At 35.0% G+C, this 13,796-nt stretch overlaps 1 protein-coding gene across 1 annotated transcript in view; it reads right to left on the reverse strand.

The window, feature by feature from the left end:
* Window positions 1–8,875: 8,875 nt before the first annotated feature.
* Window positions 8,876–13,796, reverse strand: part of ZDHHC21 (zinc finger DHHC-type palmitoyltransferase 21) — an 86,820-nt gene continuing 81,899 nt past the window's right edge. Inside the window, exon 8 of the mRNA XM_066257277.1 lies at window positions 8,876–9,718. Within this exon, the coding sequence (XP_066113374.1) occupies window positions 9,661–9,718 (58 nt within the window). The 3' untranslated portion in view covers window positions 8,876–9,660. The remainder of the gene's footprint in view (window positions 9,719–13,796) is intronic.

Here is a 13,796-nt window from a genome sequence, read left to right on the forward strand (position 1 = left end):
AGAGGGAAGAAGAAACTCAAGAATAAAAAGAAAGAGAAAGAGAGAGAGCTCTACAAGACTTATATGACTACATCAGAAAGAGTACTGTAAGAATGGTACACCAGCCTGACCTGTGGTGGCGCAGTGGATAAAGCATCGACCTGGAAATTCTGAGGTCGCCCGTTCAAAACCTGGGCTTGCCTGGTCAAGGCACATATGGGAGTTGATGCTACCACCTCCTCCCTCCCTTCTCTCTTTCTGTCTCTCCTCTCTCTCTCTCTCTCTCTCCTCTCTAAAATGAAAAAAAAAAAAAAAAAAGAATGGTACACCAGAAAAAGAAGAGAAGAAGAAGGGAATGGAGAATCTATCAAACCTATGGAAAGAGCTGAATCCTCAAATCGGAGAAGCAAACAGAATGCCTAGTTACTTCAATCTAAAGAGGCCTTTCCTAGGCTCCTTGCATTAAAACTGTCAAAAATAAATGACAAAGAAAGAATGCTCAAGGCAGCCAGAGAAAAGAATAACATTTAAAAATGACCATCAGGTTATTATCAAACTTCTCAGCAGAAACTCCACAAGCCAGAAGAGAGTGGACCCAAACATTAAAAATACTGAACAGGAGAAACTAGGCAAGAATAATATATCCATCAAGGTTATCCATTAAATATGAAGGAGAAACAAAGACTTTTCCAGATAAACAAAGCTGAAGGAATTTATCACCAGAAAATTCCCACTGCAGGAAATACCCAACAGGTTATTCTACTTGATACAGAAAAGAAAATGTCACAAAACCATGAGTAAGATCTCCAACAAACTTACAACATAAACAGGAATAATTTTGACACCAAACACATATGGGAAGGGGGTAAAGATCTGCATTAGCAAAGGAATATGGAGGACAGAAACATTCATAAGACAAAGGACTATAGTATATACGAAACTTTTTTTCAATAACCTATTAGTAACCATTCACAAAAAAAAAAAAAAATACCCCACAACCCCCCCCCCCCAAAAAAACCTGAAATACATAGCTTAAAAAAAGAGGAAATAGAGAAAAGAAGCATGGAATACCACCAAACAAAAACAACAAACAGAAACACAAATAAATGAACGGTGGCACAGAACTACCAGAAAACAAAAGATAAAATGACTACAGGAAATCCTCATGGATCAATAATTACCCTAAATGTAAATGAACTGAAATTACCAATAGAGAGGCATAGAGCAACAGATTGGATCAAAATCGACACCCAACCATATGCTGACTTCAGGAGGTACATCTAAGCTGCAAGGACAAAAGTAGATTCAAAGTGAAAGGATAGAAAATGATTCTCCAAGCAAATAACATCCCAAGAAAAGCAGGTGCAGTCATACTTTTATCCAACAATATTGATTTCAAGACAACAAGGGTAGCAAGAGACAAAGATGTTCATTTCATAATGATAAAGGGGATACTACGTCAAGAAGATATATATATTCTTCATATATATGTACCAAATCAGGAAGCACCAAAATATTAAGCAACTAGTAACAGAACTAAAAGGAGAAACAGACAAAAACACAATCATAGTTGGGTAGTCTAATACTCCATTGATAGCTCTAGATTGATCATCTAAATTGAGAAACAATAAAGAAATATCAGCCTTAAACAGCACATTAGGCCAAATGGACATAATTGACGTTTACAGAACCTTTCATCCTAGAATATCAGATTATACATTTTTCTCCAATACACATGAAACATTCTCAAGGATAGACCATATTTTGGTCTAGTCTTAAAAATATAAAAAAATTATACTAACCATATTCTCTGACTATAATGCTTGAAATTAAAATTCAACTGCATAAAGAAAGATACCCACAAAAAGTGTGGAAATTAAGCAATGTACTACTACTAAAAAATGACTGAGTCAAAAAAGAAATAAAAGCAGAGATCAAAAGCTATAGGGAGACAAATGAGAATGACAGCATGACACATCAAAACTTCTGGGATGCAGCTAATGCAGTAACAAGAGGGATGTTTATATCATTACAGGCCTAGCTCAAGAAACGAGAGATCCCAAGAAAACAACCTAACAATATTTTAATACTTAAAGAACCAGAAAAAAAAGAACAAAGGCAATCCAAAGTCAGCAGAAGGAATAAAAATTAGAGAACTAAAATAGAAAACACAAAAAATTATAGAAAAAATTAATAGAAGAGAGGTGTTTCTTTGAAAAGATAAATAAAATTGATAAATCCCTAGCTAGCCTAAAGAAAAAGGAGAAGTAACTCATATAAACAAAATCAGAAATGAAAGAGAAGTAACCACAGATATCATAGATAACACTGGGGAACAAAATTTTTGTTGCATCCACAAAAACACTTCTTCTTACCTACCTCGAGTGTGCTGATGTCAAATCTGACATGTTTTTCTCTGTAAGCTACAGCTTTTTTGCAATTCAAGATTTTAGGTTTTCATCTTTTTTTGTGTGTGTATTTTTCTGGAAACTGGTAGAGACAGTCAGACAGACTCCCGCATGCGCCTGACCGGGATCCACCCGGCACGCCCACCAGGGGCGACGCTCTGCCCACCAGGGGGAGATGCTCTGCCCCTCCGGGGCGTCGCTCTGCCGAGACCAGAGCCACTCTAGCGCCTGGGGCAGAGGCCAAGGAGCCATCCCCAGCGCCTGGGCCATCTTTGCTCCAATGGAGCCTTGGCTGTGGGAGGGGAAGAGAGAGACAGAGAGGAAGGAGGGAGGGGGGTGGAGAAGCAAATGGGCGCTTCTCCTATGTGCCCTGGCGGGGAATCGAACCCTGGTCCCCCGCACGCCAGGTCGACGCACTTCCGCTGAGCCAACCGGTCAGGGTCTTAGGTTTTCATCTTATTGTAAAATTTTCAACATTTAGTTTAACATAATGAAGTAGAATGTCTTCTTGGGCATCATCTTTGTGAAATATAATAATTTATATAATGCAGTAAATACACTAATACACTAAAAGATATGACTGCATCACAATTTGTCTACAATTTCAAAATAGAACATATTAAAACACTATTTTAATCATAAAATTTGTGCAAAACTTATTTAAATTCTATCTAGGCAAAAATTTGTGTTTGTACTCTTGCATTTGTGTACTTGTTGAGGACAATCTCGTTTGATGCTCCAGCAATAGTCTGCTCATCACTAATAGCTCCAAGATTTTTGGGAAACTTATCAAGGTGACTGTTCAGGAAGTGAATCAACGCTCATGTTACATTCAATGTCGTGGAAAGCCAATAGCATCGTTTGAACCAGAAGTTCATAGTTTTCTGCTTTTTTGTTGCCAAGGAAGTTCTTTGTAACTGCCACAAAAGACTGCCATGCTGCTTTCTCCTCCTTCTTCATCTTCCTGGAAAATTCTTCATCACATATTAGGGTTCGAATTTGAGGTCCATCGAATACACCTGCTTTTATCTTCTCGAAAGACAAGGCAGGAAAAGCAGAAATAATATGTTGAAAGCATTCACTTTCTCTGTTTAAAGCCTGAACAAACTGCTTTATTAAGCCAAGTTTGATGTGAAGTGGGGGGAAAATTATCCTGTCTCGATTAACTACAGGTTCATTCACAATATTTTGCATCCCTAATTCCAGAGCTTCACATTTCGGCCACTCCTTCTGTGTACAGTGTTTCTCCTGAGCTCAGCTGTCCCACAAACACAGAACACAAAGATACTTCATGAAACCTCTCTGTTGTCCTAGCAGGAATCTTACCATTTTAAAATCCACACAAATGATCCAGTTATGCTCCTCATAATTCAGAAAGTCGAGGACAATTTTTATGTCATTATAATCTTCTTACAGATGAGTTGAATAACCAATTGGAACCACTGCATAAACATTACCATTTGTGTAGGAGAACACATTTCAGACTCCATTTAGAGCTGTCAAGAAATAGCTGCCATTCTGTTGGACTGTAAGTGGTAACACCTAGCTGGCTGAGAAGACTATTGATATTATGACAGTAAAACAAAGTGTTTGTCTTTGGAAAAAAACTCCACAAAAATTTGTTCACACTTCCTGAAATGGGATACTTTAGCTGACCGGTGAAGTACATTCTTTTCTTGAAGCCGGGAGGCTAATAACTCAGCTGCTTTCTTTGATAGGCACAAATCTCTTACTAAGTCATTCAATTCGGGTTGTCTAAACAGCTGAGGGGTTAATGACTGCTTGGCATCAGAAGAAGACCCTTCAGATTCTACAACCATTTCCTCATGCATCTTATCAAAATACACTTGATTACCATGTTCACTTTCTTTGTCCTTAGAAGAAATAAAACCATTGAAAACTGGAACCGGGAGTGTCTCAGAGTGTGGGATAGGTCATATTGCTGAAAAAATATTAGGGTATGCGATCATATGCCGTTTTTTCTTTTTTTCTTTTTTTTTTTTTTTTTTTTTTTTTTACAGAGGCAGAGATAGACAGGGACAGACAGACAGGAACGGAGAGAGATGAGAAGCATCAATCATCAGTTTCTCGTTGTGCGCGTTGCGACTTCTTAGTTGTTCATTGATTGCTTTCTCACATGTGCCTTGACCGTGGGCCTTCAGCAGACCGAGTAACCCCTGCTGGAGCCAGCGACCTTGGGTCCAAGCTGGTGAGCTCTTTGCTCAAGCCAGATGAGCCCGCGCTCAAGTTGGCGACCTCGGGGTCTCGAACCTGGGTCCTTCCGCATCCCAGTCCGACGCTCTATCCACTGTGCCACCACCTGGTCTGGCCCATTTTTTCTTGCTGATGCTCTTTGTATGGATCAGACAGGAATAACAGTCACTACTGTGGTCCTTAGGTTCACGCCAAACCATGAGAATACCAAAAGGCATTCCTTTGCGTTTTCCTTTTGTCCAGTCATAAAGCATTTCCTCACAATTATGACACACAACATGAGGAGCCCAATTCTTGTCTTGATCACCAAGGGGAACTTGAAAATAGGCAATATATGCACATGTCACAAATAATGAAATATTGCGCCTTTGACGTTGAAGTGTGTAACAGTCACATATATAACAGAAGGTGTCAGAACTATTCTTACATTTATGCCTACTCGAAGAAGCCATGATTCAATCTTAAAACAAAATACGAGGGTGTTTTTATCAGATAATAATCTTTTACATTTAAAAACAACTACAATTATGTAAAAGTGATGTTTGTAAAATATTAATTGCCTTGTGGTTATGTTCAATCCAAGAGTCATTGCCCTTTAACTCCAATCTAAAAACCAATGCACGCCATTAACTGTAACAAAAAGAAATTAAAATTGCATAAAAACTAGAGCATGCACAAAAAACAGATTTCAGATTTGGAATCAGCGATGCAGAAATGTATAAGAACAGTTCTAAAACCTCAGGCAACAGAAAATGAAAAAAAATTTTGTTCCCCAGTGAAGAATCGTACTAGAATACCATGAAAGACTATATGCCTCAAAAAAATAGATAACTTTCTAGAACTGTACAATCTTTCTAGATTGAATCATGATAAAGTGGAAAACCTAAATAGACTGATAAACAGTAAGGAAATTGAAACAACTATCAAAAACTTCTCCAAAAATAAAAGCCCAGAACCAGATGGCTTCACTAATGTATTCCACCAAACATTAAAAAAGATTTGATACCTATTCTTCTCAAAGTATTACAAAAAACTGAAGAAGAGGCAATAAGGCCAACATAACCCTAATAACAAACCTGGCAGGGAAAACACACAAAAAAGAAAAATACAGAATATCTCTGGTGAATACAGATAAAAAATCCTAAACAACATACTAGCAAACTGAATACAACAACATATTAAAAAACACTACTCACGATCAAGTGTTTATTCCAGGGGCAAAGGATGGTTTAATGTACACAAATTGATCAATGTAATACACCAACATTAACAAAACAAAGGACAAAAATAATATGATGATCCTATCAGTAGATGTAAAAAAGGCATTTAATAAGATACATCCATTTATGATTAAACACTCAATAAAATCAGAATAGAGGAACCTGAACATAATAAAGGCCATATATGACAAACCCTCAGCCAATATCATACTGAATGGTGAAAAATTGAAAGTTTTCTTCTAAAATCAGGAACAAGACAAGGCTGCCTACTCTTTCTACTCTTATTCAACATATTTCTGGAAGTCCGAGCCAAAGCAATTGGGCAAGAGAAAGAAATAAAAATGAATCCATACTGGGAAAGAAGTAAAGGTATCACTTTTTGCAACTGAGATGATTCTGTATATAGAAAACCCTAAAGACTCCACCAAAAAAAACCCCCAACTCATTAGAAACAAAAAAACACAGTAAAGTCATAGAGTACACAATTAATACATAAAACACTCCTACTTTCCTATATGCCAACAATGAAACCTCAGAAAATGAAATGAAAAATACAGCTCCTTTACAATAGCAACAACAAAATACCTTGCAGTAAACTTAACAAAGGATATGAAGGACTTATATACTGAAAACTCCAAAGCATTTCTAAGAGAGATTTAAAAAGACACAATGAAGTGGGAAGATATTCCAAGTTCATGGATTGAAAGAATCAACATCTTTAAAATGGCTATATTATCCAAAGCAATATACAGATTTAATGCAATCCCCATTAAAATCCCAATATCATTTTTTTTAAAAAACAGAACAAAAAAAATCATCAGATTTGTATTGAATTATAAAAGACTCCAAATAGCCAAAGCAATCCTAAGGAAAAAAGAACAAAGCTAGAGGTATCACACTATCTGACTTCAAATTATAGTACAGAGCCACGATAATCAAAACAGCATGGTATTGTCAGAAAAACAGACACACATACCAATGGAATAAAATCGAAAGCCTAGAAATAAAACCACAGGTATAGAGGCAAATAATTTTTGACAAAAGAGCCAAAAACAGATAAAGGAAAAAAGAAAGCCTTTTCCTAAATGTTGCTAAAAAAATTGGAAAGCCACATGCAACAGAATGAAACTTGACTACAGTTTGTCCCATGCACAAAAATTAATTCAGAATGGATCAAAGACCTAAATATAAGATCTGAGACAATAAATTATATAGAAGGAAACATAGGTACTCAACTTTGGGACCTTGGCCCTAGGGAACATTTTATGAATTTGACCCCAAAGGGAAGGGAAATAAATGCAAAAATAAATAAATGGGACTGTATCAAACTAAAAAACTTTTGCACAGCAAAAGAAAATGACAACAAAACAAATAGGCAGCCAACCAAATGGGAGATAATATTTACAAACAACAGCTCCAACAGGTGTTAATGTCCAAAATATATAAAGAATTCACAAAGCCCAGACAGACAATCCAATCAAAAATGGGAAAAGGACCTGAACCGACACCTCATTCATGATCACATAAAAACAAGAGATACATAAAACAATGCTCTTTACTAGCTATTAGAGAAATGCAAATAAAAACTACAATGAGATACCACCTTACACCTGTTAGATTGGCTATTATCAACAAGACAGGTAATAGCAAGTGTTGGAGAGTTTGCAGCGAAAAACAAACCCTCCTTCACTGCTGGTGGGAATGTAAATTGGTACAGTCACTATAGAAAAGAGTATGGTGTGTCCTTAAAAAATTAAGAATAGAGATACTATATGATCCAGTAATCACTCTACTGGGCATCTACTCAAAAAATATGAAAACTTTGTTCATAAAGACTTATGCAGCCCCATGTTTATCACAGCATTATTCACAGTGGCCAAAATATGGAAACAACCAAAATGTCCTTTCGATAGAGGATGGGATAAAAAATATGGTTCATATATATAATGCAATACTACTCAGCCATAAGAAAAGATGAAATACTGACATCTGTGACATTCCTGACCTCGAGAATATAATGCTAAGCGAAATAAGTAAATCAGAAAAAGCTAATAACTATAACATTTCACTCATATGTACAATAGAATATAAAACAAACTCACAGATCTAAACAAAAATGAAGTTGTTACCAGAAGGAGAGGTGGAGGGGAGGGAGTAAAACAGGCCAAATACGTGGTGATGGAAAGTGGTTTGTAATTTAAGTAATGAGCACACAATACAACGAATAGTTTACATGCCATGGATATGTACACCTGAAACTTCTTTATTCCTACGGACCAATCGTCACCCCATTTAATTTCTATATAAAAACAATTTTTTTTTTAATGGAAAATAAAAAGATCTTCCAAGCAAAGAAAAGCCCAGGTCCAGTTAGCTTAACCAGTGAAATCTACTAAATATTTAAAGAAATAATACCAATCCTTAATAAATTTCAGGAACTGGGATAAAAAAAAGAGAATAATTCATACCATAGAATATCACTTAGTAAGAAAAAGAAATAGATACCTACAACATGAATAAATCTCAAAAACATATGCTGAGCAGAAGCCTATCTGAAAAAGAGGACATACTGTATAATTCCACTTAAGTGAAATTCTGGAAAAGGCAAATCTAATCTCTAGTGAGAGAAAGCTGATCAGTAAGCATTTCCTAGAGTAGGGAGTGAGCTGCCCCAGGGAACTTTTTGGGGTGTCTGAATATTCTATATCTGAATTGTTTTGGGAAATACTAGGTGTGTAATATTTGTAAGAACTAATTGAAATATACACTTAAAATGGGTACATTTTGTTGTATGTAAACTATACCTCAATAAAGTAGATTTTTAAATAGATGATATAAAATAGTAATCTGACTACAAAATTCTAAAATATATGCATACAAGTGGGGATGGGAAATAAAAATGTAAAAATTTCATGTCAAATGGATAAAGGTATTTAAAAATCCATTTCCTACAGGAAGGATACAATTAGAAAAACAGGTGAATGTTTCTGAAATTTTTATTAGTAATTATTATAATTAAATACATATATATTATATACCTTCAAGAACACAGTGACATTATAAATCAGATGTGAAAAAATAACCTATGAAAAAACACATTAGTGATATTTTGCATATGTAGAAAAATTTAATTTCTCACTATATATATATTACAAAAATAAAATTTTACAGAAATATACAAAAACACTGAAGTTTACTAAAATTAAGGTTACAGTGGGGTTGATATAGACAGGCTCCAAATGGATTCAGCAACAAACACAAAAGAGCATGACGATCATTTCTTCTTAAATAAAGGAAAATACATAATCTTGATTTGAAAAACAAGATTTCCTGAACAAGATGAAAACCAGAAGTCTTGACAATAATTAAATTTCAAGGGAATTTAATTATTCCAAAAAAACGAAATTGTTGCAGCGAATTTTATGTCCCATAGATGTCCTCAATGAATTTCCCATAGATCTCCCTTGCAACATACTTTCCTTGCGAAATGTGACTTTTTAAACACTCTTCTCAAGAAGTGGAATATCCATTTGCTCTCATGGCATCTGGGCTGGCTTGCAACTACAGCAGGCTTGTGATTTCTGAGACCAGGTCATGAAAGGTGACATGGGTTCTGCCCAGTTCTCGTAGGCCGCTATCCCCTGGAACAGTCATCATGCTGTGAAGAAGCCCAGACAGACACAGGGAAAGGCCCATGAAAGTGTCTTGTTGACAGCCCCAGCTGAGGTCCCAGCTGACAGCCAGCACCAGTCATCAGACAGGTGAGTAAATGAGGCTTTGGCTGATTCAAGTCTGCAGTAACAGAGTCCTTCAGTCTCCAACTATTTCTGGCTGAAGTCTCAGACTCCATGGAACAGAGAAAAACTGTTGTGCATCTGAATTCCTGACCCATAAAATCTGTGACCATAAAAGAAAAAGATTGTTTTATGTTACTAAATTTGGGGTTGTTACACAGTGATAGTTACCATAAAGAAAAAAAAAACAGCTAAAATTTGGAAACATATTGAATAAATTTTTAAAATATCCAGAAAATATAGTTAGTTACATGCAACAAAAAGAAACAAACAACCCAAACAACATAAACAAAGAATTGGGAAAAGGAAAAAAAAAGAACAAATGGTTACCTCTATTGGACTGACATAAATTTGTAAAAATTAATACAGGTGGTCCTTGGGTAACAACACAGTTCCATTTCTACAATAAGGAATGGAACAACGTTTTGAGTTTACAACGCTCACTCCTTTAAAAACTTAAAAAATTGAGACGTGAGTGTTTTAGCTTACGCTGTTAGCATCGTGTTTATGGATTACATGGGTAAACTATATAGTTTGGTTGCACGTGGAAGAATAACTCATTTTTTGTCATTTTTTCTACAGTACAGTATATATCCTTTTCCTTTTTCTGTGGCTTAGTTGTGTTTTTATGTTCTAGATTATGATTTTACTATGTTAGGATAGGTAACTGACTTAGGCTAGGGTGTGTTTCAACTTACACCAAAATTCGGGTTACGTAAATCAATCATAGGATTTTGACATGACAAAGTCTACAGAAAAGTAGGTAAGAATGGTGTAGATGATTATGTCTTGATATGGATGATCACCAAGATGTTACAAAGTTAAAAATGCAAATCACATAAAAATTAGTCAAGTTTCCTTAGATAACCAAACAACAATGCATGTGACAAATAGAAGAGAAATAATAGACACCAAATTATTGCCAGAAGCTAATTCTGGTAAGCACAGTGGGAGTGGGGATTTTTCACATTTTTATTCTAGATGGTAAGTGCTATGGAGGGAGGAAAAAAAAAAAGGACTACCGTGATGAGGTTTATATAAAGTTTAAACACTGATCAAAGTATTTTTCATGATTACACAAATAAAAGTATAAAAACATGTGAGATGATACATTCTATGTTTAGAACGTTAACTCCGGTGAGGAAAAAGAAGATTCTACAAAGGTATGAATACCTTGAAGTGGGAATCACTGAGGGCCCTCTTAGAGGTGACCCACCACGGTAATCACCCAAATTATTAAAATTATTTTCAAAAATAAAAAAATGCCATGGAAAATGAATAGCAAAACTTAGAGCACTTTGGATGATTATTTTCCCTATTTTGGGGACTTTTCCATGTTGAAATACTTGAAATGCTTTCAAACTTTCAAGAACTCTCTAAATCAGACATCAAGTCTTAACAAGTGTAAACCACCAAAAAACTTGGATATTGGTTACTTCTAGGTGCAATTAAAATAGGAACCTGTTTAATGGAGAATATTTGGCCTACAGCTACACAACTTATACAATTTATAGAATAAATTTCATTAATAGATGGTCATCACGTATTCATCAGGAATTCCTCACCTATAGTTCAATGTGGAAATGTAAAACCTCATCATACCAGACCCTCAATCATTTCGTTTTTGTCAAAAATCATCAGATGTTAGAGCTAGGAAACACTTCTAGTTATAATAGTAAATTTCAGTATTAAGAATAAATATCATCCATCATGCCACAATTAAACTACTACTGACACACGTGCAAATGGACAGTAGCATCTGAATGTTTGGATACGTGTATTCCAAGCTCTGTATTTCTGGAATTATTCTGGCTTTTTTATGGGTAAAACTGATATTTGGGTGTTGATCTTGAAGCACAGGTGCCCTTTTGTTTGGAGAAGGCTAATTTGAAAAATACTAGACAACCAGAGGACATATAAAGAATGTGCCGTTACTGCTACAAATATTTTTTTAAGTAAGCTGAGATGTATTTCTTTTTTCAAACTAACACACATCCTCTATCCTTCCTCAGTTCTGTTTGCTCAGCTGGATATCCACAGGGTCCAATTTTCCCTCCAATTGCCCTTGCATGCTAATATAATTGTTGCTCATATGGGTAATTGGTCAGCCTAGAGCAGTGTTTGTATGCATTTGGCAGCTTCTCAAATGATTTTGCAGTATTAATAACATCATCACATAAATAGATGTGAATCTTTAAAAATGCTCTATTTTAAGTGCTTCAAAAGCAGGAATATACAAATACAAATAATGTATTTAATAATGCCCTTGATGAATAACAATGATTAAATTTATTAAATCTTAATTTTTTAGTATATTTTTAACATTCTTTTTGACAACGTGGGCAGTACATAAAACATTTCACCCGCATCCCTAAATATGATTGTTTATTCCTGAGGACAAGCATGGTGTGACTGTTAGGTTGCAAGCTGAACTAGCCACATTTTTCATTGAACTCCATTTTTCACTTGAAAGAATAACTGACAAACTATGGTTTTCCACATGTGAGTATATGCCAAACATGTTCTCAGAAATGAGTCAAGTGGACATGTCACTTCAAGAAAAACACTGATAGCACGTGGTTACCAATGATAAAATTCAAGCCTGCAAGTGAAAATCAGAAAATTTGAAAAATATAACATCATTACAAGTTTAGTGGCTTTCTAGATTTCTAGTACTTATTTTTCTGGCAAGATTACTGGTATTATTAATTCTTAAAATGTAATTTAATTAAATTAATCCCATTTACTTTAACTTTTTAGGATGAAATGTGTCAACTCTTGGAAGATGCACGATTCCAATATTTTCCAAGTGACCAATAAATGATGTCACAAAATCATGTATGAGCTAAGAAAACTTTCCAAAGTAAAAAAGCGACCAATAAAATTTCATGTAACAAAGTTTGAAAAGTTTCTTGGTATTGTTTCTGGTTCAAAACTGCAACTAAACTTTAACATCAGATGTTGAGTTTTTGTGTTCTATCACAGAAGTGCACAGTCACCTGAAAAGTCTATTAAAATATTGCTGCATTTTTTCCAACAATAGATAACCCTAACTTAAGATTATACATATTTATGATAATGGCAAAATAATATACATTCAGTAGAAATAAGCTAGGCTAAGCTATGATGTTCAGTAGTTTGTACATTAGATGCATTTTCATCTACCGTATTTCCAATATAATACAGGCTTATCAGGATATAACCCCCTTATTAAGTCAAGGTGCATTTGTGCAGTATTTGTATGAGACTGGATTTCTCTGCAGAGTTCAACAGGAATAGCAATGCAATGGATTGAATGCAGAAGCACTAAGAGAACCCAACTTTCTTTTATGAAAACAGCTATCATACAGTTCGTAGCCTTTTCTGATTTGGTGGGACACAAAATTGAGACTCATGGACATAGACAGGGATGCAGTGGTTACCAGGGGGGAGGGAAGGATGGAGAGGGAGGGGGTGGGGGGAAGGGAAGGAGCTTAAAGAGAAACAAAATATAGGGTGACAGAGATGATTTGACTTTGGTGATGGGTATACAATATAATTAACTGTCCAAAAGATGTGGAGATGTTTTCTCTAAATCTATGTACTCTGATTGACCAATAACATCCTGTTAAATTTAATTGTCTAAATAAAAACGAACAGAAAGACAAAACAAATATCAAAGATTTGCAAACAATGTAAAATCATAGGTCTCAATATAGAAATACATTGTTAACATGCAATGGGTATATTATTATGCTCGAATAAATAAGCATTTGAAATACTCAGTTTTAATTACTAATAGTCTATATTGATAAACACAGCCTATATAAACAAAAACTCATTGGGGTCTGCAATAATTTTTATGTGTAAAGGAAACCTGAGACCAAAAAGATTTTGACTCATAATTTAGCATCATAAAGAAAGCCTAATTATTTTAAATGCAGCTTAGAACCAGAGTTAAGGAAACTGGAAAAGAAACTAAAGTTTTATAATTCTCTAAATTGTGTCAGAAATGCAACAATTTGCTTTTATTTACCAATGCAACAAAGTTTATAGTTCTATATGCAAATCTACCAAGTCATTTAATTTATGTATTAACCTAGAATATTTATTTACATTACTTTTCTGGCAATAAAAATTTAAGAAAAAATTAAAAAAAATAAAGTCAAGCCTCTATCTTTTAGTCTCAGGGCAGTTTTTGC

Source organism: Saccopteryx bilineata, chromosome 2, assembly GCF_036850765.1.
Source record: "Saccopteryx bilineata isolate mSacBil1 chromosome 2, mSacBil1_pri_phased_curated, whole genome shotgun sequence".
Taxonomy (NCBI): domain Eukaryota; kingdom Metazoa; phylum Chordata; class Mammalia; order Chiroptera; family Emballonuridae; genus Saccopteryx; species Saccopteryx bilineata.